Source organism: Calliphora vicina, chromosome 4 (assembly GCF_958450345.1).
Source record: "Calliphora vicina chromosome 4, idCalVici1.1, whole genome shotgun sequence".
Classification (NCBI taxonomy): domain Eukaryota; kingdom Metazoa; phylum Arthropoda; class Insecta; order Diptera; family Calliphoridae; genus Calliphora; species Calliphora vicina.
Genome location: NC_088783.1, coordinates 73016024 through 73039163, shown reverse-complemented (window position 1 = coordinate 73039163; position 23140 = coordinate 73016024). Strand labels below are relative to the sequence as shown.

Below are 23140 nucleotides of genomic sequence, written 5' to 3'. Positions count from 1 at the left end.
ATAATGGTTGCAATTCTTTTACACATACGTTATATTCATGACTAAATAACTTCTTATTGTTAGATTTCTAAAGTTTATTTACCAATATAACTTACTTTAAATCTCTACTGAATAAAATCTAATCAGAATTTATTTTCCATATTTTCAGCTCTCCTCTAAACACCATCAATCTTCCCATCCTTGTGTCAAATGTATTAAAACTCACAATTCTTCATCGTCTACAGTCAATTTACAATCTGCCTCAACATCAAATGCCGCTGGCACAATAAACCACAGCCACAGCTCAGCATCTTCTTCATCATCATCGTCGTCGTCACCAGTATGCGCCTATGGTGAATGTAATGGTCATTATGTCAGCAGTAAATCACAATCGACTAAAACCTATCCCTGCTGTCAACAAGACACCAGCACAACAAGCGCCACATCGTCATCATCATCTACAGCAGCAGCCTCCGCATTAGCACAACAACACCAAGGTGGCCACAATAGCAGTTCATCAACTACTAACACCTCCAATACAGCGAATGGTCACCACCATCACAATCATGGCTCGTCACATCATCATCATCACCACCACCATCAAATGGTTGATGAACGCAAGGTGTGTCAATGCCGTTATCGCGTACACTCGGAGACTGGCGAACGTGAACGTGACTATACCTGCCAGAAGTGTGCCGCCGAATTGGATAATATTAAAACCAAATCAAAATTAGATCAATTACGTTTGGTAATGCAACAGCGCAAACAAAAGCGAGAGGCGCGCAAATTGAAAGGTGCCCCTTATGGCGCCAGAGTTGTGGGCACCACCACCACAGCTGCGGCTAGTGGTGTTACCGATAATAGCGCCACCACTTTAACTGCTTCGAATAGTACCATTACCACACCAATAAGTGTAGCCACCTCGGCCACAACACCCAGTGAAGTCTCACCAAATCATTTGGTTGAAGAAGTTGATACAGCTGCTTAAATAATTTATTAGTTTTGTTCTAGTAGAAAGTAACCCACAAAAACACAGAAAACCTGAACGAAATTGAATAACGAAAATTTGAATTGAAACTAACCGTAACAACACCAACAACAATTAAACAAACAATATTTTTATAAATTTTTGTTAAAGCAGTCAGTCAATTTATACGAAAATTATTTTTAATATTTTTGTTCAGTTTCATTAATTAATTGCAATTCTTTTAATTTAATTTTATTATAATTTTTATGTAGCATTTATTAGTTTTTAGTAAACCAACCACTCTTCTCACATTACCACCATTACCACTACAAACAACAAAAACAACAACAACTACTACTATATTATTATTATTATTAATTATAAAATATTATTATTATTATATAACAAACAAAAAACTCTTTGAAATGCAAAATATATTGTAAGTTTTTCTTCTTTTTTAATTCTTTTCTTTATAAAGGACAATTTTATTATTGTTATTTGAATTGTTAATTGTATTAAGGTTTTTTCTCTTTTTATTATACATAAACACTTACTTTTTGGGGAATATTTGAATATAATATATATTTTCTTTTGTTTATATGTAGAAAAATTTGCTAATTTTTTTTAAATGAATTTTTGTTGGCTTTAATATTTAAGCTTTTCTTAAAACTACTTAACAGAATTTATTTTTTTTGCTTTAAACAAACTTTCCCCTTCCTACTTTTTTTAATAAACAAACATATTTAAAATGTCATTTAGTGTATAAGTCAGAATTTATTGATAAAAAAAACAAAAACGACAAAAAATTCTCTTTTAAACATTTAAAGGTAAAACTTTATTTACTTTTTCTTATTCTATATACAAAGATTATTTTTGTTTAAATGCAGTCATATCAATTTAATTTATATATTGCTCTGCTGGCTGAGCTTTTTTTACAAACAGCAAACACTTGAAAACGTTTTTTTTGCCGTAAAAGGAAAAAGAAAACTCTTAAAATGTTTTTTTTTTTCTCTATCGTTTGTTGATTTAGCAATGAATTAAAGTTAAAGGTTTTACCTTTGTTTTGTTTAGTTTCAATCCCCCTCTTCTTTTTTTCAGAACTTTGTTCGTTATTTTAATATATATTTTTTTTTCTTTTTTATTATAATTATTATTATTACTTTTAGTAAAAATACACTTGAAAACTTTTTGCCTTTTGGTTTTATTAAAAACTACCATCTTTAATTTTAAATTAAATAAAAAACACAACAACATTTTTTTAACTTAATTTAATTAGTTTTTATTAAATATTATATATATTTTTAATTTTTTTTTAATATATTATTTTAATTTAAAATTTTTATGTGAAAAAGAAATAAATTTGTTTAATTGTACACAAAAAAAAAGTTCTTTGGTTTTTTTCTTTTAATTTTTTTTAATGTAATTTTTTGAGTTCATTTTCTTGTAGTTTTGAAATTCATAATTGTTAAATTTGTTTATGTTTAGTTGAAATTTTAACTATTGTAATTTTTAGCTTTTTTGATAAATGTTTTTTTCTTGTTGATTCTTTTGATTTTAAAGTTTTGTAATGCAACGAAAATTCTATATTCGAGAGAGGCTAATATCTATCAATATTAGTAACAGAACAATGTTTGTACGTAAACGATTAATGTTTGTACGTAAACTCGATTAAATGTTTGTACTTAAACTCGATTAACTCAAAAACGCAGTTTGCAATGCAACACTGCAAAGAAAAATTTAGTTATTTATTACAGAAACTGAAAAAGTGGAGATTGCTACCTTCGCTCCTCTATTATTAGTTTATGAAATCAATCGATTTACAAAACAGAGGCGAAAATCAGCATTCAAATTTAGTTGATCTAAATTTGTTTAAGGTTAAATTCGAAAGCATGTGAATTGTGTGTGTGGTATGTAAAATTCTTCCTGGGGGAAAACTTTCGGTTAATGCAGCTGTCACTGAGTGGTCAATACTTGTCTGAGTTAGACATTGGGTTGTTTCCGGAGCGAAGATCCATTTATTTATTTATTTATTTAAAAACTTAATAATAATAAATTACTATAAAGTTAGAGTTAGAGCACTAGCTACCTAGGCCATCAGCGAAGATCCAATTGTCGTGGAAACATTTAAAATTGCTATAGGTCGAAATTGATCACAGCTAGGCCATCGAAACTTTATAAATCATCGATTTCTTTGCTCTCGATTTGTTTAATAATACCGACATTTGTAACTCATGTTCAACATGATATGACGACGAACGATTCCCCCATAATACTGGTATTTTTGTTCTATTAGATATAGTAAAATATATACTTTGGCTTTTCATATATATTTTTTTTTTGAGTCTAGTCAGTTTACATATTTATTATGGTGATGTCCAAGAATCAGCAATATCCAAATTCAGAGTCGATGGTTGGTTGTAGTAATCGACCCACCAGACAGTCTGCATCGTATGGTTCTTGCCTTGGTTGGAAGGATCTTCGTGTATACGAGGAGAACATACAAAGCTATGTGCATTATCTATTGGATCGTAATTCGTATTCGGCTGCTTTAAATGACATTCATATACATAGACATAGTAGTTCCGGCACATCTGTAGTCGGGAGCAGGATTAATACCCACTTGTCCCGCATATAATGTGACGTCCAGCTGTGCTGATGGTCCATATGATAAGCTCCACATATTCAACTGCCCAGCCAAACCTACTTTCACTTAATCCAATGGATTTATGGACCTACCCAGTTGAAGTATCACAATTCCTTGGCATGGCCCTCGATGCAGAACTCCCGGACTAGAAAACAAGAGGCTGAATGTGCTATGGTGTTTAGTGTGCAAATGTATTGGGCCAATAAATTTATTATGAAGTACCGAAAATCTCGCTAACGTATCATTCTGGAAAACTATATTACTAGAAATGAATGTACTTTAAATCCGTGGTCCAATAATTCCATCATAATGGGGTTACATGCTAAACAACTGGTCTAACAATTGATCTGCTGAAAAAGAAGTACGGTAATCGCGTAATCTCAATAATTGGTCCGGTCGAATGACTACCTCGACAATCCGATTCAATGCCATTGGATTTGTTTTAATAGAGAAAATGGAAAATTGAGTGTGAAGATCCAATCGTTGCAAACCTGCTTATATGAACGATATCGAATTCGAATTCATTATTGGAAACGCTATTATAAATATTTAGAAACTAGTTTCGTGATATCACTTTTAAGGAACTTTGCCATTAGTCGTTGTTGTTGTAACAGCAGTGGTTGCTGGCCCGTGTTCACTCGCCCACTTCGTTGCTTAATTCGAATAAATTAATTAAATTTTAAGTTATTGGTCGATTATGAATGGCAACCGAACTTCAGTTGCGTTGCCAGAGAGCAACCACAAAATTATAAAGAATGCATTTGAAAACTTTGAACTTAACATTAGTGGTTTTATTTTAGTTATTGTGCTTATTCTTAAATACAAACTATTATTTCTTAATTACCTTTAATTTTTGCCTGTTATTTTCGATTTTATTTAAAATTCGAATATTTATTTTAATTTTTCTCTTGCAGTAGTAAACTTTTACATGTTGTTAATTATAAAATATTAATACTTAAACAATACATTAACAAATTTGCAATGTTGTTATATGTAAGTAGTACAAAGACAAACAGAAATAAAATATTAAAAGAAATTACTAACAATATTTTTGTAAAACTTTTGTGACTACTTAAAAAAAATCGTTTCAATAAAAGAGATAATACATCATCACAGACATGGTTACTTAGATTTTTGTTTTAATTTTGAAAATTATAAATAAAATTGTGCCAATTTTTTCAATATAAATTGTTTTTTTTTTAATTATTAAAATAATTTTTTATATTATTTATATAAATAAATAAACATACATAAAGTATAGTAGTACATATTTATTTATATACATACATATTTATATACAATAATAAATATAAAATAATTATAATAATGTGCAATTTTTTTTACTATAATCTAAGCTAAAGAATTTTCAAAAATTTAGTTAAAGAAAATTAAAAATTAAATAAATAAATAAAAATAATAATTTAAAATAATATTTGTAGGAAAACATACAACTGAATGAATTCTAATTCTAATATTATTCTAAATAACATTTACATAATATAGTTTTTAAGGGTAATAATTTAATTTACATACAACAAATACAAATACACCAGTATAATACAAATACCACAAAAATATTCATATTTTTTTTTGTGAAATATTTTTATAAAACTACTTATTATACATATATATGTATATGTATTAATTTCATAAATGAAATATTTTTTTTATTTATCTAAATTTAACAATGTATGAATTTAGTTATTGAGTTAATGAAAATTTATTTTTTGAAAAATGTGAAAAATTATGAGAAAATAAGTATTAGTAAAATTGGCATGTTTATTTTTTGATTAATGAAATGGATTTTGTCTGGAATTTGCTTTAAATACAGCGAATTAATGTAGAATGTGCTTTGTTTGATAAATAATGGTGGAAATATTTCTTAATTTTTTGAATTTTGTGCAATATTCTATAATTTAGTCACATTTATAAGGTTCAGACTATATTAATATTACAATGAATGTAAGTAAAGCCTGCAACAAAAAAGTCTTATCAAAAGTGGAAAAATTTACACATCAACTTAAATAGTCACTCTCTTTTAATACAAACACTTTAAAAACTCACTCAGACTAGCTGTTACTATTTATATACACAGCACCATCTTCTAGAAGTCTCATGAATAATCTAACGGAAATACTAGAATGTTATATTTCCACAAGGATTACCTAGATCTTTTAAAGCAGCTTCACAATTAATGTTGTCATACTCCTTTGAACATTCATTATACATATATAGAATTAATTCCTTATTGAGTCATTCAAGTGTTCAGTAATTCAAATCTGTTAGAAAATAAAATATTACAAATCTATAAGACTTAAGTCAATTGTTTTCAATTTAGTTTGTAGAAGATTAAAAGCAAAACTGAATGAAGAAAAAAATATTTTAATTTGGATTAGATTTGAATTAACAAGAATTTAATTATTCAAAAGTAAATTTATTCAACTTGGGTTATGAATAACAGGCCTGTCACGCATTTTGTTCGGAATGGTTTCAATTCCGTAGTTTATATTCCGATCGATTTCGTTTTAGGTTCTTCAGATTCCGTGTAATTTATTAATTTCAAAAATATTTAATAATTCTGTATTTCTGATATTAATTTGACTGTGTTTTTTATATTAAAACAAAAGTGAAGTTTTTGGTGCAGAATTTGATTAAACATTTTAGAAAAACAAATAATTTCAATGAAATATCAATTCCACTTTGAAAACTGAAAGTGGATTCATTCCGAAAGAAATTTTCGTTTTACTTTTTCTGAAGAAGCGTAATACGGAATTAATTCCACTTTCGATCGGAATGGAATTCTGTGACAGGCCTGTAAATTATATTATGAATTGATTTCTATTTAAATAAAAGCATATGAATGAAGCAAAGAATTAGTTTTTGTGAATGGATTGCTGGTACACAAAGAATCAGAACGGGAACTACACATTTCAGTTCAGAATGCTGTTGGAATAGAGTATCAGTATGAATAACTTCTTTGTCAGCAGATCGTTTTGTTCAGCATGTTTTCATATTATCAGATATTTACTATCGACTCTAATACGTATGTATATTAGGCTTATGAAATCCTCCTGCCGAAGTGGTTTAAAATGTTTCCTTAGACACTGGATTGAAGTGAATATTGTTATAGCTTATCAAATGGACCTAAATATACAGGCCGTCACACATTTTATTCCGATCGATTTCGTTTTAGGTTCTTCAGATTCCGTGTAACTTATTAATTCAAAAAATATTTAATAATTCTGTATTTATGATTTTAATTTGACACGTTTTTAATATTAAAACAAATCTGAAGTTTTTGGTACAGAAATTGATTAAAATGTTTAGAAAAACAAATAAATACGAAGAAATATCAATTCCACTTTAAAAATTTAAAGTGGTTTCATTCCGAAAGAAATTTTCGTTTTACTTTTTCTGAAGAAGCAAAATGCGGAATTAATTCCACTTTCGATCGGAATGGAATTCTGTGACAGGCCTGATAATTTCGAATCCACCAGAAGCAGACTTGCATTATTAAAGAACATGAAAATTTTCTAGCGATTTTCAACTGTTTTCAAGTTAAATATTGAATAAAAACTTCCAAAATTTTATTACTACTCCACTTCAATTGTATTTCAGAAATTTCCAATTGAATTTCAGAAATATTCAAATTATATTTCAGAATTTTTAATTTATTCTTAAAAATGTTTGAATTGTTTATTATATCGGTTGAACTATTCACCGATTTATTCATCTGAGACTCTCGGGTTATTAATTGACAATCTGTGATTTTTTTAAATAAATTTATCGCCGAATATCTTTAAAAGTTTCTGATCAGGTTTGAACATTTTAATTTTAAAAAAATGCGAAACAAAGAGAAGTTAGTTCATTATTATACTTTTTTATAGAATATATAGAACTTTTTGAATATAGTATCTATAAAGTTTGAAATATATCAAATTTTTCTTTACATGGGTATCAATTTAAAATTTGTAAGTATATCTTTTGTTTAATAACACCATTATTTAATCATACTTAATATAACGGAATGGTTAAATTGGAATTTGTTTGGATATTTCATATCGTTACAATATGAATTTCAAAACAAAGTACAAAATTTTACAAACACAAAAAAAACCCAAAATTACTTTAATTAGACAAAATTTTTCATTAGAATTATTAAAACAAAATTACAATAATAATTTACTAATTTATTTAAGTAATAACTAGAAAATAAAAATAACAAACATATTTTTAAAATAACAGAAATGTAGATGAAAAGGAAGACAACAAAAAACATGATGAAATCTAATAATAATAACTCAATATTATTACAATTATAAATACAAATTTAAATAATTAATACATAATTATAGAAAATATTCATTTAATTTTTTGATAAAATCAATATTTAATGGAGATTAAGAAAAAAAAAATAAAAATAAATAATAAATATTTGTGTAAAATACTACTATAAATAAAATAAAAAAATTATTAAATACTTGTATAAAAAATACCAAATAACAATTGAAATTATCCCAAACAATTGCAGAAATATTTAATCGAAATCTTTTACTTGATTTTTGTATGACAATTTTTTTGACAACAAATATTGCAAACAGGTAATTAAATATTGAAATAGAGACGTACATATGTCTTAAAGTAGTATAATTTAAAAATCTGCATAATAAAGTTATAACAAAAAAATATACAAATAATTTCACAACATAAAATTTTCATTAAACAAAAACCATTTGTCCCGATTCTGCTCTCTACCGATTTCTGTCATTAATTTTCCTATACAAGTTTGTATGTACATAAGAATGAAAATAAAATAAAAACGAACAAATATTGAATCAATATGTAATTTAAGAATATACCAAATCAATCTTATTAAAAACATAATAAATATTAAAACAAAAAACTTAGCAAAATATACATACATATTTATTAAACATAAAAACACACATTAAACTTATATGAAAATTAAAATATAACAAATATTTTCAACTTTTCTTAAAAACAGAAGAAACAAAAAAAAAACACCCTTACACAAAAAAAAAGAAAACTCTTCAAAACAGTTAAGAAAATTTACTAAATGTAACATCAAATTACATTTTCTCTTACTTAATTTGTCAGACAGTCTATTAATTACTTTAAAACAAAATCTGACATTAAAAGTCATTGTATGGAATATTTTGGAATAAGATGAATGAAATGTACTTGGGGGTATATTTTATGCAGCATTAAACTTTGTAAAGTATTATAATGGTCAATAAAAAATAAAACAAAATACAAAATACAAACAATTAAAACAAATAAAAACTTTATGAAATAATAACATTGTAGCTGAATGACTTTTTTTTAATTATTTGAATACGTATAGAGAGATGAATAAGGTAAGTAGTAGGGAGTCTATTCAATTCATTCATGTTCAACGAATAATTGAGTTTTTAATTGGATGTAAAAAGAGAAGGCTGAATTTGTATTCACAAGTATTGAAAGATATATTTCAAACTATTAATTAATTTAAGCTTAATTCACTAAAATCTAATTTCAGAATTAATAAATGTCAACAATTCATTCCATAAAAGCATGGTTTAATTTTTGCTGTGCGACAGCCCAAATCGGCGGGGGTTCTGCTTACCGGGAAAAGTTTTATCGGTCAAAAAAAAAGTTATATAGTCTTGGCGTTTCGCTGGCTCAGGGGGGTTACTCCCTATTGCGATGCGAAAGCAATTTCGATGCGAAAGGTAAATGCGTTAAGAATACAATTTTGTACTCTGTATCGTCTACGCAAACGCTTTCCCAAAAAGAAGCAATACTGGTACCACAAAATAAAAAATAGCGAAGAATGATGAAAATTAAAAGTCAAAACTTGTAAATAAAAACATTTTAAACAAATTTTTTGTGCGATGCGAAAGCGCAATAAAGGGTACCAATTGTGCCATTTTTCTTTCGCATCGCAATAGAGAGTAACCCCCCAGGTCTAGGAATCGAGATATATTGATTTGAAGTTAGTAAGTATTGTACAGGGGAAATTTTATTTTTTCATAAGTATGCTAAGTCTGTCCAGGTTCTGCAAAGGTATGCTTCCTCTGAAATCTTTACCACAGAACTCTTTTGTATCTTTGGAATATGTTTGTTAATACGCGAAGCATCTAATAGAGGATTCGACGAGATAAACGATTCGGCTAATGACTTATTATTACAAAGAAAATGAAACGGATGCAATCCAGAAGATGAATTCGTTGGCTCTATAAGTTAGGACTAGCTACTCAGTATAATCCGACGAGATAGATGCTTCGGCTATCGGTCGGCTAATCGGTTGGTAAATACAGCTTGTGGATGCAACTTATCGACTAATACTAGCTACAACAACAATATACTAATATAGTATAGGAATTAAGCCTATGATTTAATTCATAGTGAATTATTTAATGGAAGACATCAATTTTTTTTTAATTTTTAAACATAGGGTTTAATTTTATAAAACGTAGCGTTCAGAAACGTAAGCAATTTGTATGAAGAATACTGGGAAAAAGGTTTGAAACTTGAATATTTTTCATACAAAATTTGTTTAACGTTTGTCGATGCATTTTATAAAATGAGGCCCATAATTAATTCTAGAACCATTTTCAGTCCGAAAATCAATTTCCGAAATAATTTAATTATCTTACCCCATTAACACGAAATCTGCTTATGCGTTAACTAATAGTTATACTGTCGGTTAAAATTATATTTGTATGAAAACTGTCAGTATAACTATTAGTTAACATATAAACAGACTTCGTGTTACTGGGGGTTAATCTTAGAAAATCGTTCACGCAAAATCTCACGTTGAAACCGATGGAACATATTCACCATAAACACTTGTACCCTTCAAAATGACATACAGTGAGCCTCAAAAGAGAGTATACACCAAACATTTTTTGATTTTTTTTAAGGTAATGAAAATCCTAGAATTTATCCATCGATTAAAATTTTAAAGTTTCGGTTTGTTGGAGATTGGGTTGAATAATAGATAGATTCGGTTTTGAAAAAAAAAGATTTTAGTCGGACTATAATGATCTTAAAAAAATCAAAAAATTCGCTGGTGTTTACTCACGTTTCAGTCTGTGTGTATATGTTATTAAAAACGAAAACAGCGTTCAAAAGATACGTCATCTATTATAAGTCAATATTAATTTGGGAAAATGTGTTTTAGTACAATCCTATCCGAAAAAGTACATTTTTTAAATTTTAATTATTACAAATTGTTAAAAATAATTTGAATGAAAAAAAATATTTTTTGTTTTAAAAATTAGACTTTATTTTGTTTTTATATTTATTATTTTAGTAGACATTTTTTGTATATAAATATGATGATATACACATATATACAGACATTACAATACAACTATAAGTTAAAGTATTTTTTTTTTTTTATTTATAACTTGAATTAAATTTAAAAAAAAATTCATATTATTATTATTTCGTTTTTACTACTACATAATTTCATAATTTATTGTTCGTTTTTCTTTAAGAGTGTACAAATAGTTTTTTTTTATTAAATATACATACATTTTCTATAACATTTTGAGAAAAAAAATAATAATTTGAATTTTGCAAGCAAATAACTGATTTTAATTAAATGTCTAAATAAATCTTCAATTTAAGCTAGACAAATAATTTGTGCATACATTTGGGAGTCTATGGACTTTTGTATGTATTACTAGTATATGAAAAGGATTAGACTAAATTTTTAATATTTAATAGCAAATTTACTTTATTTCATTTCTTAAATACAACCAGCACCAATTATACAAGATTGTAAATGTAAACATAATAAAGCTATTTAAGAGTAAAATAAAGTTTTTCTTTTTCTTTATATGGAGGAAGAGGAAGTTGCAAGATAGGTAACCGAAATTTTGTAAAGGAACTACCATGGGTATTAGGCATGAATGTACGTGTTTTGCTTAAGGCTGGCCCTGAATAAAGGAAGTTTAAGAGAAATAAAATAATTTTATTACTTTTATTTCACAGATTACATTGGAATACCTAAAACTGGATTCAAATAATGTTCTGTCTTGGAAAAGTCTATATGATAAAATTCAAAATCCATATTAACAAATCGATCTACAATATTTAATCCAAAGTAAAAATCATTTTATAGAAAAAAGCTATAAAATTAATAATAAAAAAATGGAAATTTGTTATAATTAATATACTACTATTTTTGTAATAAAAATAATATGTTGGCCACTATATGATAGTCATATATGTTGTTGTTGGATTAAAACAGCAACAACAATTATTTTCGTTCATCTAATACATCACTCAGTCACTTCTTGACCATCAACATCATCTCATCTACATGCATCATATATGTAAGTGACATCAATCAGGTGGTGTTTTTTTTTGGGATACTTTCATAATATTATTGTTGTTGTTCTTATTTATATTGTGCTTATGAACCGAATTGTTCTTTATCTTGATCGATATGACCGAATTCGTAATTACCACGACCATCAAATTGCAAAAAGTAGTCATGGTGAACCCACAATGATTTACGATGTGATACGGTGAATAAAGTAATGCCAGCCTCACGGCAATAACTGTACATTTTACCCTCGACATCGACCGACACAGCACTGGTGCACTCATCCAAAATGGCAAATTGGGGGCTGTGATAGAAGAGACGAGCCATGGCAATACGCTGCTTTTCACCGCCCGACAACACATCAATCCAATCCTCAATGGCATCCAGACCATTCTCGCGTTGCTCCAAATATGTGAGTTGTACAATGTCCAAATATTGCATAAGATCTTCATCGGTTTTGCCATTGCGACGCATATCATCACGGGTATGAGGATAAATAATCTAGAGTAAGTGAAATTAATAAATTTTTTTCAACTTTTTTAAACAATATAAACACAAAACCCAACATACCTGATCTCTCAATGAACCCAATGTCATGTAAGGTCTTTGGGGAATGTAGAACAGTTTGCCACGTAGTGGTTTGGTCACTTTACCACCCCATGTTGGCCACAATTCACCCAAAATACGGAATAAACTAGATTTACCACAGCCATTTGGACCACAGACTAATACATTTGTGCCAGATCTAAAATTAAAATAAAATTTTAGGGAATTATGTTGTTTTAAAGCTACATATCATGAATTCCATCAGAAAACACTAGTTTTGGACTTTGGGTCTTCCGATTTTGAAAATATTCGGTAAACACATACCCTTGGAATACTTTGCACATTTCCATATCTATTATTTAAAATTCTAAAACATTCGCGATTTTATTCACGATTTAATTTCTTTTAATGAACTCATTTTTAATAACATTTTCAAAAATTAAAATCGCAAGTTTTTCGAAATATATAAACAAAAATGCCCAAGTAACTTTAAAGAGTGTGTGTTACCCAAGGTCAATTTGTTTGAGATGTACAGTGAATGAATGATATATTAAATTTTCTAAAACTCACTTGACTTCAAATGTCAAATCTTTGACTAAAACATCACCATTTGGTGTTACCAATGGTACATTTTCAAATTTAATAATATTATCGACAAACACCATTTCACCTTTGCCGGGACCAAAATCAGACTGTTTGCTGTTGACATTATTGACCATGGTGCGTTCGTAGGTGCCCTTATTGAGATCATTCAATACCTTAATTAATTCGGTCATACGAGCAGTAAAACCTTTAAAAAATATATAAAAAATGGGGTTAATAAATTTAATTTTTAATATATTATTTTACATATTTATAATAAATATAGCTTACCGGCTAAACGTGTCATTTCACGGCCAGCTAATACCAAACGACCAATAGCCTCTGCCAACTTAATCAACATTCTACCATAGGTATAGTAGGCCTGGAAAGAAAAAAAGGAATTTAAATACAATTTACTAAATAATTGTCCATATTCTTAAAAAATTAAATGCTTTAATTCAGTATAAAACAAGTAAGAAAGCTATATTCGGCTGTGCCGAATCTAATATAACCTTCACCGACGTATACTTTACGATAAAGATTAAAAAATTGTTGTTGAACAAAAATTTTGCTGAAAAAAATATTCTTCGTGAACAAATTAGTTGTTAAAAAAAATTGTTGGTGAAAAAAAAAATAAAAAAAAATTCGGGTTTGAAAATATTTGTCCGTTTTTGACCAATTGTCGGTCCGACTTTCTATGGCATTATATACGTCGTTGGAGAGGTCTTATTAATGTCTATCACTAGTTATCCTATTATCTATGTTAATGACGAACGGAATGACAAAATTACATATGTATATTCAAAGGTTTGAATTAATTCTTAATTTTATTTTTAAAATCAAAATAATACCTTTCCTTTAATGAATTCTCATTATGAATTAATTCGTAGACTGAATTCCTTTGTACTTCAAATGTAATGAATTCATTCCTTTGAGAATTAATTTATTACATAATTAATTCCTTATTGAATCATTAAAATTATTTTGAATTCAAATCCATTACAAAATAGCTTTAACATCAATTTTTCTTCAATTCAAATCTATTACAAAAATTCTTAAGTTAATTGTTTCAATTCATTTTGTAAATGAACAAACGCAACACAAAACTGAATGAAGACAAAATATTTTAATTTGGTTATATTAGATTTGAATTAACAAAAATTTAATTATTCAAAGGTTGAATGAATTCTGTTATGAATAAAATAAAAGAATAAAGCTAAGGAATTAGATGTTGGGAATGAATTTATGGAATGATGACATTTTAAAATCGAATTAAAATTTTAGTGAATTAAGCTGTAATTTAATTAAATAATTCGAAGCTCTGTATATATCATGGTGAAGGGTATACAAAGGTTTATGAATACGAACATACTAGTATTCTGACATTTTTTGAAACAAAGAATTATTTACAGTTCCACTAATGTTCTGATTCTAATATTTTCTTTGTTCATGTTCTCGTCAGATTGACAAGTTTTAATCAGAATTATCAGGAACATAGGCATTTATAAGAATAAAAACAAAAACATTTCTAGATGGTACATGTAGTTAAAAAAAAGCCTTACCTGTAAACGTTGACCCTGATTTTCGCCCGATAACAATGGATGATTTGGTGTAAAGAATGGAATTGAGACAGCATAGAAACCAACAACAGAAGCAAAATCTAAAATACAGAATTAAATACAATATATTAATAATTTTACAGTATTTTCAAATCGTTTCTCCTTATAACAACTTACATTTGCCCACAATATTGTCCACAATACCCATGCCAACACGGAATTCCAAAAATTTACGCAAATGTGAACGTAACTTGGAATAACTGGCCAATAAAGTAAGTTTTTCGCGGGCATTGCCTTGATAGAAAGCCACTTCCTCGGAATTGGTGATTAAGCGACTGTTAACATAACGGAATTCACCTTCTAATTTTTGTTCTTCAACCGTCAAACGGCCAGTAGGACGACGCATGCGTGTTAGCAAAACACCAGCAAACAAAAGATAAACCATTAAAATGGAAGGAGTCTATACAAATGAACAAAAAATAAACATATTTTATTTAATAAAATAACAGCAAATATTAAATATTAAAATACTTACTTTGCCACCCAAATTGACCGTTAAACGATAAACATAAATAAATATATCCAACACAGGTTTACTGATATTCGAGTACAAATCCGTGGCACTTTCACAGAACTTATCAATATCTGTTGTCAACAATTGATCAGCATTGGCTATTCTATTATCTAAATTGGACATTTTGTAATAAGTGTAACCACTATAATTTAATAAGAAAACAAGAAAACAAATGTAACGTTATTAATATTGATGTTTTATGTAATTAAAAAAAATAAACTTACGTCAGGTACTGATTGTATAAATGATGTGTTAAATTGGTTCTAAATCTTAATTTTAATTCACCCAAACTCCATTTCAAAATGTTGGTTACCACCGAAATCTAAAGATATTTAATAAAAGTTAATTGTTTAAAATACTATACTCAGTTTTAAACCACTTGTAATTTACCATTGGTAAAGCTGCTAAATATTTCATTAAAGCCGTTCTAAAGCCGGCCTTATTCATGTGTATAATTGTACTTTCCACAACGGTGGCATTTTGTATCATCCAAATATCACTGACGGAACGGCCAACAAGTGCAGCTGCCACCAAAAATAGCAAACCACTTTCAACACTCCAAAAGCCAGGGACTAAAATTGCTGTAATTAAACAAAAATGTTTTGTTTTATTAAAGAAAGCATTGGTTTGTTCAAAATATGTAGCATATGTTAAGGCAGTTTTATAATAGATATCAGACATGGGATTTTGTAATCATAAATAATATCAATAAAATGATTTCAAAACAGTCAAACTTTGCAAAGCTAATATTGATTTAAAATATATAATTTCATAAAAATAGAATAAACAGCAGTTATAAAGCAGGTAAGATTGCAAGAAATGAATATCAAGAAGATGAATTCGTTATTTCTGTTCAGAATACTATTTTTATACATTATTAAGTGAATTCAGTCGAAGGATTATATTTATTTTTCGCTAAAAATGTTTGGAGTTTTTTATTGTAAAATACATACATACTAATTTTATGTATTATAAAGTCAATTTATTTCGGTTTAAATCTAGTGCATTAGTTATTTATATTAAATTGATTTCAAAAGTATACATTGTATTAGAATTAAACTTTTTTAACATTTTATCTGTAGGCTGAAATGAATTGAAACAAAATTTTTTAACAGTCATATAACTTACTAATCTAAATGTTCATATTGGAATTCTCTTTCAACGCAAGCGTTGCTGGTTGATAAAATTAACATATTAAGAACGGCCAATGCTAAGTCTTTAAAGTGAAATGTTCCACCTGCACCTCAATAATTGTAAACTTGTGGCCAAAAATCTAACAAATTTTGTTGGAATTTCACCTTTAAAGATTTGAGTCCAATAGATATATGCTAACTTTGTCCATTGCAATTCATGTTCCCCTGCAGATACTTTTGGATTGAAAAATAAAGTTAATGAATTTTGAACTACCGAAAATTTCATTTCATTTTAATATTGAAAATTCATTATATACTTTAAAAAGAGTTATATTTTCTGGTAACCGTTTAAGTATATCTTTTAAAAGCTTTTTATGTACAAAAACAATTTTCTATTAAAATTTCTACATCATATTCCTCCACTTTTATATTTTGTAATTCCATTTCAAATTCTGTGCGAAAATAGCCAATTTTAATGAGCATATTAAGTTATCAATATTTCCTTTATTATTTAAAAATGACGGCTTAAACATTTTAGAAGAAAAAAATAATATCGTTGAAACTATTTGATCATGTATGCTACCTGAATCCATATGATCAGATTATAAATAATTAATTTTATTAACTATTGGGTTAATAAATATCAAAAAAAAAAATCAAGAAAAACAAATACATAATTTGTTAAAATTCGCCAACTAGTCTGTAAATCGCCATGTCGCCAATTGGAAATTTTGGTCGCCAAAGGCAATGAAAAATCGCCACGTTTGGCGAGAAATCGCCACATCTGACAGCCCTGGTCATAAGGAAGCACAGCAAGTACGTAATTAAAATTTATTAAAGATTCCCTAGTATATAATGTCAGTATCGTCGTTTTTTTATTTCCATAATAAAAATATAAAATAAAATTTTCAATTTGTATCTTTGACAAAACCAAATTTTTACATAAGAAAATCCAAAAAAGTGTTACATCTTTCACAATAATGGCGTCTTCTTGTGCTGTAGCCATAGCAGCCTTTTTACAAATTGTGCTACGTATTTCCTTCTTCATTGAGCAGAGCAGTGATGTGTGCTCGACAGCACCGACATTGGCAAGTTGGATATTTTTAGTTGCCTTTTTAGATATACTTCTGGACATTTGTATCTACCCAGTGCGCTACATGCATTTGCCATATATTTGTCAAATTGTGGCTGAAACTATAGTAACAATACTTTTAACAGAGTTTGGTTTATTGATGGTGTGGTGTACCATAGAGAAAATTTGTTGTAAATTGTGCAAATCACTGTTGCTGGTAATCGGTGTAACACCTCGATTTTACTATAACTGGGAGAATTACATATTGGGTACGGTTACTACCTGCTTGAGTTTGGTCATACTGTTGTTTGTCGGCCAGGCAACAGATAATTTTCATTTTATGCGTAAACGGTCTATGCGTATGTGTCGAAAGGTTAATTCATATGCAAAAGGAACTTGGACCAAATTACGTTCATTGATGGCGGCTAATAAATGTGCTAATAGCGATGTTTTCGAAGAATCTGGTGCAGTGGACTGTTGTGATATGAATACAGATATAATATATCAAGCAAGGCGTAGCAACAACAACAGACGTAATCGTAGCAAGAGTCGTACAAGTCGTAGTCGTAACCGTAGATAATGTTAGCTTGAAGTGTTACTTAAAATATTAAATAAATCTGTGGTATGAATTTAATTTTAATTAAAATTATGTGAATAAAAAATTAAATTTTACTTACGCAATAATTTTCTTAATTGTTTGAAGAAAACGGCGTTAACATGAGCTTTCGGGGATTTCTTATCCTTCTTTTCGGCTATTGTGTATTGGATTTTTTCTTCATACCCAGGTTTTCTGGAAAAATAAGAGAAATATAATTAATAAATTGCTCGAGACATATTTGCAGGGGAAATTAATTATTTAATTCGATTCGAAAATAAAATCGTTCCAATCTTATTACAATAGAACTAACATTTAAGTAGCAGGTACTTCTCTAGTTATTTTTTATGATATTCAAGTAGTACGATTAAAGTGCTTTCGGTGGGTGTAAGTAAGGAATACTTTTTTAAATTTATTTCTGTTTATTGGTTTAAAAAAAGGACTAAATTTCAAAAAAGTACCAAAATCTATCAGCTCTTTATTTTTAAATGGAGTGTGATGAATTTTAATTTTTTGTATCTTTATTAGTTTAGAAGATATAAGATTACAAAATAACATTCGAATTTCCAAAGTTCCCTTCTTAGTGGATCTATTTAGAGTAAGAGGAACATACATTTTAAATTTCAAGCCTCTAGCTTGCAATTCCAATTACAAATTCACCTTTAGATGTTGTCTAAAATATAATTTTGCATTGAAAACAATCTCATTGATAAATAAACACAAATATGATCAGTCAGCTTTGCTAAAATTCGGGAAAAGCATTTGCATAACTAAATTTTAAACTGGTTTAAAAAAAATGCAATATTTGTAGATAAATTAAGGCAGCGTATTGTATTTCAATAACACACTTTATAAATTAATTTGTTTATTAATAAATTCCTTTAGAACTGGTTATTAAATTGTCAGAAAGAGATAAAAATACTTCCCAAAAAAAATTAAATTCTAATCAAGTCTCTATTTAAAAAATGTCTCAAACAAAAATAGAATTAAATTTTAGTAAAAAAAAAACATTTTTTTCATATTGCAGATAAGTGGACACATAACATGCGTCAGAGAATTATAAAAATTCTTTATGATTTAGAACTCTTGACCTCTAAACACTCAAACGATATTATTTATACGCTGGGAGTCAGACTTTATTGCACACTTTCAACAAACCTTTGTACTTTATGAGTTTGTTAGATTAATTTAACAAGACAAAACAATTAATGCAAGAGTTGATAATTGATAACAATCACACTTTGATTTTATTATTTGTGAATAGTGAAGCGACAATAAATCAGGGGTTCTTAATATTTTTGTTTTAGAAGCAATGAATAACTTATTAAGAGCAAGTTTTTTGGAATATAGATAATATACATTATTTGTTTAAACCTAGCTTATAAAGCTATGTTTAACCAACAAGTTGAAATCTAGCTCTAAGTAAATCAAGTTTTGTATATAGCTTTCAAATACTTAAGTGCTCAAGTTTGGGGACCTCTACTGGCACAATAAATTTAATCAGTCATATTATGAAATATATTCATATCGCACTAATCATAATATAATATAACTTTAATCGTTAATTTGTTAATAAATATTCAGAATATAAAGAGAATATTGAACTCATTTGTACTAGACACAGTCTGCTGATTTGTTGGTCGCTTGTGTTCACTAATTAATTTGATAACAAATGAAGACAAAAAACAATAAGTATACAAGTATTTTAAAAATAAACAAATACCATTATTTATAAAATTCAATTGAAGACGACCTTAGAAAACTACATATAACTTTGGCAAATAAAAACATATTTTTTTCTATTGTCTATAAAGTTAATTATTTATTTCTTATTGATTTCTATAAATTAGCAAAATGTTAAATAATAGACAACAAAAGCGGCTAAAATGCTAAAATATTTCTTAGGATTGCTTTAAAAGGTAAAACACCCTAAAAAAATGGAATATTTTTTTCACAATCATGCTGACCACGTTAATTTGTTAAAATAACGTCATCAATATAATAACAGAGACGTGTAAGAGGGTAAGAGATAAGGTTTGGTTGCAATTTGTATTTGACTTATTCAAATATTTATGCGGAAAATGCTAACATGTGCTTTTTGATAATTGTTTTGATAAAAAGGTTCTACTTTTGACACAAAACTCAATTAATGAATTATAATATATACTAAAGGTTACCTATCGGTCAATTTATTTATGTACATAATATTTAACTTACTACAAATTTGTTTATTTAATTTTAAATTTAACATTTACATTTATGTACTTTGGCTTAGGTTGAGTTTAATAGAAATTCTAGAATTTTGTACACTAACCTTCAATAATATTCATAATCAATTTTTTAAATTTATAAAATTTCCATACAAAATTTGTTTTATTAACCTTTGATAAATTAAAACATTTACCCCCATATTCATAATCAATTTTTAAATTTAATACAGGTTTATAAAACAAAATTGTCATACAAAATGAGTTTTTCAAACCTTTGATAAATTTTTAAAAATTTATTATAAATAAGTCCTTAAGATTGCTAATTTAATGAGTGGCTTGTAAATTGCTCAAAGTTCATTTGAATATTACTGTGAGTTTCTCAAGGCATGGAATAATAAATTTTGTCTTTAAAAATATGTATATGTAGAATTTACTTGAAGACAACAATGTTCATAGTGTGTCACAAGTGCACTTGTTTTAGAAGAGTTTTGTTTGTTTGTAAACAAATAGTGTTGCTATTATAGGCTTTAAAATCAAAGGTTGTAAATTAAATCAATTAATTTACATATATACAATTTAGTAATTAAATTCGTCTTTTAAGTATTCTTAGGGTACCTTGGTTACCATTTAAAACAAAAAGTCTTATTCAATTGATGAATACAAACCAATTTCGAAAACCAGTTTCGAATATGATTAACCGGTATTTCATTACATCAGATTTTCTTAATAAAACTACTCGATAAAAAAAACTTAATCGTAATCAGTTGGAATCGGTCTTGGAACCGAAAACTATTTCCTTTTTTTTTCACTAACAGACTATATTCCGTTATTACCGGCCTTTCGAATTATTAGAAAATATAAAATATTCGAAACCGGTTGGTTTTTTAAACACAATATAAAGATTAACCGTTTAATGGATTTTATTTAATTGCCTTTCGAACAAGATAAACATAATTTTAAAAATCATTTTGAAAACATTCATGTTTCCATTGGAAATATTATGGCTTTTTCATTTAATATGTGTAATTTAAAAATTCTCGTCAAACAACTAAGAAAAAATCGCTATTTGTTGAGAAAGCCACTATTTGCAAAATTTAATAAAGTATTCTGAAACGTTTACAATTGAGAAAGGATTTCAAATCATTTTCAAACCTTAGTGTTTTCTGCGTTATTACAAATCGTCTTTTATTAAAGAAAATGTAAAACTTTAAGTTAATTATTGATTGTAGTATTTGCGAAAAAGTCAAAAAAATTTTAGTTTTGATATGTCGTAGTGGAATTATTTTTTCCTCATGCCAAAAGCTATCGAAAAATCGAAAACATGTGATTTGACTTAAATGTATGGCAGTTTTGACAGTTCATAATCCATTAGTTAAGAACACAAACATTGGTTAAAGCACGCCTAAACTTGTTTCAGGTGTTAAGCTACGTTTAACTAACAAGTGAAAAACTAGCTCTTAATGTAAATATTTATGTCTGCAAGTATAATCAGCAATCAAAAGTAAAATCGCCCAAATTCTAAAGTGATATTGATATTTTTCATTTAATTAGGTTAAATTGTCTACTGTTGATCAAAATTGGATGTCCCTTTCCACATGTTACGAGATGTTCATATTACAAAAATCAAAGCATTATTTTTAAAATGAGCAAACGTTCAATAATTAAAAAATTCCAGTTTTAGATTTTCTTAACTACAATTAATTATTACGATAACTACAATATTTAATAGAAATATTCTCATAACGTTTAAGTTTCCCCAACAAACGTTGACAGGTGTATGTGATAAAGGGGTATTTCCGCACAATACAAGTACTGTTGAGTTCTAAATAAAACGGTTAATAGTAGTGAGTAGAGTTGTCAAACCGGTTTTCGAATTATCCGGGTTTTACAAAAGGACGGTTTTCGAGTTATTCGACAAACCGGTTTTTTTGTTTCGAATTATTCGACAAAATCGAATATTTTTTAAAATTTATTTTAAGATTTTATACGATTACTTTTAATTCCGCTTTTTTAATATTAAAAAAATTTTAATACAAAAACGTTATAATTAAATTAACAAAGACCCCTTTCACACTAGGCAATTTAATTGCGCAAGTCTCTTGAGTTTGTAGATGCTAGAGGTAATGTCGGGTTAAGGAGAAGAAAATTTTGCATGCTGTTTTGTTGTTGGACAAAAGACTTGCGCAACTAAATTGCCTAGTGTGAAAGGGGTCAAACCAATGTAAGAAAACTTTAACCCTTTGTTGACCGAAGGTACTTATAAGTATCATAACAAAAATAAGCTTACAAAATTAAAACAAACCATATTTTGACCACTTTGCCCAAAAGTACTTTGAAGTACACTATCATCTTTGGAATAATATATTTTTTTTGCCTTTTGGCAAACTCGCTTACCCAGAATAACGGTGAATTATTTCATATTTTCATTGTGGTGTTCATTTATGTTGTAATAGAAAATGTCATAAAAGTTACAAAACTAATCAATATATTAATAAAATTTAAACAAAAATCTATGAGTTTTTTTTATCTTTTGGCTGATGCTGACCCAACGGTACCAGGTCCCTTTCGGATCGTTGCAGGTCCTTTTCGGTTCCTTGCAGGTCCTCCACAAAGCTAAAATTTTGTAAATAACTTAGTGAAGTGCTTATTTTCAATATTTCATAAAAAAAAAATAAAACTTTTTCAACGATTTGAAGTCTTGGTACACAAGGTGTTAACAGATAGAAGTCAGAAAACATATCGAACAAAAAATAATCTGGCTTTTTAACGTCACCTGTAATAAATTGGTCATGTTATACCGTATGTAGTAACACTTTTTAATAGACTTTTTTAGTCAGAACTAAATGAAAGTTTATCAAATCATATATTGAAGCTCAGTTCAGTTTAACATTAAAAGAAGTTCAAAATCCACGCAAAAGAACTAATATTGCAAGAACTT

At 27.7% G+C, this 23140-nt stretch overlaps 3 protein-coding genes across 3 annotated transcripts in view; 2 read left to right on the top strand and 1 right to left on the bottom strand.

Annotated features, from left to right (window-relative positions):
- Window positions 1–1525, top strand: part of stx (stuxnet) — a 125701-nt gene extending 124176 nt beyond the window's left edge. Inside the window, exon 4 of the mRNA XM_065510079.1 lies at window positions 149–1525. Coding sequence (XP_065366151.1) covers window positions 149–967 — 819 coding nt within the window. The 3' untranslated portion in view covers window positions 968–1525. The remainder of the gene's footprint in view (window positions 1–148) is intronic.
- Window positions 1526–10856: 9331 nt separating this feature from the next.
- Pmp70 (ATP binding cassette subfamily D member Pmp70) overlaps window positions 10857–23140 on the bottom strand; it is a 42823-nt gene continuing 30539 nt past the window's right edge. The window contains exons 2-11 of the mRNA XM_065506774.1: window positions 18075–18187; window positions 15583–15773; window positions 15417–15514; window positions 15154–15334; window positions 14796–15078; window positions 14622–14719; window positions 13351–13441; window positions 13048–13267; window positions 12502–12676; window positions 10857–12432 (exon numbers count right to left, since the gene is read on the bottom strand). Of these exons, the coding sequence (XP_065362846.1) occupies window positions 12019–12432; window positions 12502–12676; window positions 13048–13267; window positions 13351–13441; window positions 14622–14719; window positions 14796–15078; window positions 15154–15334; window positions 15417–15514; window positions 15583–15773; window positions 18075–18187 (1864 nt within the window). The 3' untranslated portion in view covers window positions 10857–12018. The remainder of the gene's footprint in view (window positions 12433–12501; window positions 12677–13047; window positions 13268–13350; window positions 13442–14621; window positions 14720–14795; window positions 15079–15153; window positions 15335–15416; window positions 15515–15582; window positions 15774–18074; window positions 18188–23140) is intronic.
- Window positions 17201–18067, top strand: LOC135956323 (uncharacterized). The gene has a single exon (XM_065506775.1). The coding sequence runs from the start codon at window positions 17306–17308 to the stop codon at window positions 17975–17977; it is 672 nt and encodes a 223-aa protein (XP_065362847.1). The 5' UTR covers window positions 17201–17305; the 3' UTR covers window positions 17978–18067.